Source organism: Anticarsia gemmatalis, chromosome 23, assembly GCF_050436995.1.
Source record: "Anticarsia gemmatalis isolate Benzon Research Colony breed Stoneville strain chromosome 23, ilAntGemm2 primary, whole genome shotgun sequence".
Lineage (NCBI taxonomy): Eukaryota > Metazoa > Arthropoda > Insecta > Lepidoptera > Erebidae > Anticarsia > Anticarsia gemmatalis.
In genome coordinates, this window is record NC_134767.1 from 3,340,200 (window position 1) to 3,343,726 (window position 3,527).

The following is a 3,527-nucleotide window of genomic DNA, read 5'->3' on the forward strand; positions in this document are numbered from 1 at the left end:
TAGTGTGCACAGGGATAATCACCGGATTGTGACATCATACATTTTTGAAATATTAAAGCAGTCGAAAAGGGCCTCTACGTGTTGGCTTCGGCCCCACGCACGCCTTCCAAAAATCCGGGACTCCATAGTCCCGAGATGTGGTAAAGACTCACATAATAATAATATATTTATTTCAGACCAAGTCCATACAGAGTACAATTAAATTGAGAAGTAATAGAAAAACTTAACCTAGGTCATTACAAAAACTATCTTATTAACACACGCATGAATGCTTTCATTACATCTGAATCATATTTTTCAGCAATGACCTTCAAGATGCTATTGGTGCTGTCCCGCACTCTTCTCAATAAAGAGGCAACCCGTTTACGTAAAATGGCATGAAAGCGATCAACTCTCGCTTCAGCAAACATGCTGGAGGCACTACAGAAGCGGGGCAGACCCAACAGCATCCTGAATCCATTGTTGTATTGGACTCTCAAAGCATTATATGTCCTCTGAGTATATCTGACCCATAGACTGCTCGTGTAGAAAGTTTGGCAGTAAGCTTTGAATAGTGTTATTTTCGCTTCCTTACTACACCGAGCAAATCTACGAGCCAGCATATTACTCCTTACTGCCATTGCTCTGCGTTCCCTTTCAATGTCTACCTGGTCGTCAAGATTCCCAGTAACATAATGTCCAAGATATTTAAACTGTTGAACTTCTTTCAGGTTAATTCCATTTAATTTTATTGGTGGTACTTGAAGTGGACATTTACCAGGAGCCTTGAAGACCATGTACACACTTTTGGAGCAGTTATATAACAGACCATGACAAAGAGCAAAACTCTCACATATTCCTAACAGCCCTCTAATTGCTCCAACAGTTGGACCCAGCAGCACCATGTCATCTGCGTAGCTAAAGTTATTCATACATACATCATCGATCCAGCATCCTAACTTGGCGCTGCTGAGCTCAACTATGAGCTCATTCACGTACAGGTTGAATAACTTAGGAGAACTTAATCCGCCCTGCCTCACCCCACATTCCAACCTATATTCATTAGAGAGACTGTTAGCCCACTTTACAGTGTTAACTTGATTCGCATACCAGTAATGAAAGAGATTTTGAACCTGCATATGCACACCTGTCCGCTTAAGCTTTTGCCACAGCACATCATAAGAGACAAGGTCAAATGCCTTTGAGAGATCAAGAAAGCATGCATACACAGGCGTATTCCTCTTAGTATAGTACTGCACAGTGTGCTTGAGACTCAGAATCGCAGTTTCGGTAGAAAGTCCAGCTCTGAAACCGAATTGAGCGTCATGTAAGACAAGGTGTTTTCCTAACTCAGCATCAAGCACACTGTCCAGCACCTTTGCTATAACAGTAGCCAGAGATATATATCGGCCTCAAATATTTTACTCAATTATTTTTATTTTTGAAAAAAAAAAGCCGTACAGTTATATGGAACTGTTAAATCTTGAAAATAGAAAATAAATGTGCAGACAGTTAGAACTAGGCAAATAATTATACAAACATTTCTAGATAACTACTTAAAACTATTTAGCTTACGAAATATTTTATGTAAAATCAACTCAAACACATTACCAAACTACACAGTGAGTCGTTTGTGAAAATAAGCTTTACTACGAAAACGGATTTCGCAAATGGATTTAGTTCAAATCGTACAGAATGCAACGTGGTATATTTCGAATGCACGCAGCCTAAAGTGGCAAATCCAGTCAGCATTATCATATTTTAGGCTGAGTTAGAAATAAGCCTTAGGGAGAATTCAGACGGGCGATTTTAATTTCCGACGTTATTAAAATAAAATCGCACGACTAATCGCAAGCTTTATTTTTCTAATTTTCTTCGGGATACTATGCAAGAATCTCTTCTAATTACGTTATACAAATGCAATAGTTCACTCTGTTTTATGGAACTTGTGATTGTATTGTTTGCAAATATTTACTAGTATGTATTATGTCATATAAGTAATTTTATTTTTAACTAGCTGACCCGCGCAACTTCGCTTGCGTCACATAAGAGAATGGGTCAAAATTTTCCCCGTTTTTGTAACATTTTTATTGCTACTCTGCTCCTATTGGTCGTACCGTGATGATATATAGCCTATATCCTCCCTCGGTAAATGGTCTATCTAATACAGAAATAATTTTTCAAATCGGACCAGTAGTTCCTGAGATTAGCGCGTTCAAACAAACAAACAAACAAACAATCAAACAACAAACTCTTCAGCTTTATAATATTATATAGTATAGATATTCTGTTGATAATAAGTATTATAGTCCATCACTATCTTCCTAGCAAGCATAATATTTATATAATTACGCGTCGAATGTTTTGTACCCCTATCTGTACGATTATCCGTACGCCTGAGTAAGGCCCTAGTGATTTTTGGTGTCGTAAATAATATAAGCATAGTTGTGAAAACGTGAATAGAAAAGCCATTACAATAAACATATACCTACTTTGATTCTGTTATAACTACAGTAAGCATAAAGAGGAAACTAATAGTTATCGATGGGTGGAGCGACCGGGAGCCGGGAGTAAAGGGTAGTTTTTTTTCTCTATATTTACTTCCCTTTTTAAATCTCACGAACGCTTCATAAACAACCAAAATTTCCTTACTAGACCAAGATTTCGGCCGGTACACGTAATTTAAATATCGTAATTATCGATCGGATCGGACGGATCGGATTTTCGGATCGTCCCCACTAAATCAGCTCCACAGACAAGGGGGTGTGTTTAATTTTGACTTCCACAGATGAGAGGATAAATAGAAATCAAATCATCGGATGAAATAATAATACAAACTTCTGATACTCAAAATTACCATAAGTTAAAATCTACCTGCAAGTCACTAACGCCACTTTTTAAACCACTGCTGATAATAATTAACAACTTCGTATACTACAAGTATTTAGTATATAAGAAGTTTCCTGTCGCTTTCCTGGGAAATGTAATCTCTGCTGATTGTGAAAACTGCACTGTCATCTAACAGAGTCTAGTTGATGCAATTGGACAAAACTGCTTGGAGAATTCTTTCAATCCAGGTGTTTTGAAATTGGCACTCCTTAGAAAATTGCAACTATAGCAAACGGGAATTGTATTTTGCTTTTGTTACAATGAAATGTTGTTAAACAAGACGTTACACTACGTTATAACTATTTTTAGCAGCAAGACAATTTAGATTTTAAATTATCTATTTTATATAAGTGGGTTATATTTTACCAAAATACATTCCACAGTTATAACGTAGGTATAGATTTAAACCAATTGCTCATCTGTTTTTTTACCCCATTACTGTCTCACTGCTGTAAGGTTCTATCTCTACTACAATAATTCCAATAAAATTTTGGAGCCAACAAACTTTCTTACCATTAATAAAATCTAGAGCCTATTTTTAATCCCCAATCAAGAATTATTGTGTCTGATTGACCTTTGTACAGACCTTGCTGAACAAGGTTAAATACCTTTTAATATAGGCCGAGTCGCGACAAATAATAGCCTAGTCTGTACCAATT

At 36.8% G+C, this 3,527-nt stretch overlaps 1 protein-coding gene across 1 annotated transcript; it reads right to left on the reverse strand.

Moving 5' to 3' along the window:
- Positions 1-245: 245 nt before the first annotated feature.
- Positions 246-1,294, reverse strand: LOC142982988 (uncharacterized). Its single transcript, XM_076129744.1, has 2 exons — positions 589-1,294; positions 246-498 (listed from the first exon to the last, which is right to left on the reverse strand). The coding sequence occupies exons 1-2, from the start codon at positions 1,116-1,118 to the stop codon at positions 246-248; spliced, it is 783 nt and encodes a 260-aa protein (XP_075985859.1). The 5' UTR covers positions 1,119-1,294.
- Between the last annotated feature and the right edge of the window lie 2,233 nt (positions 1,295-3,527).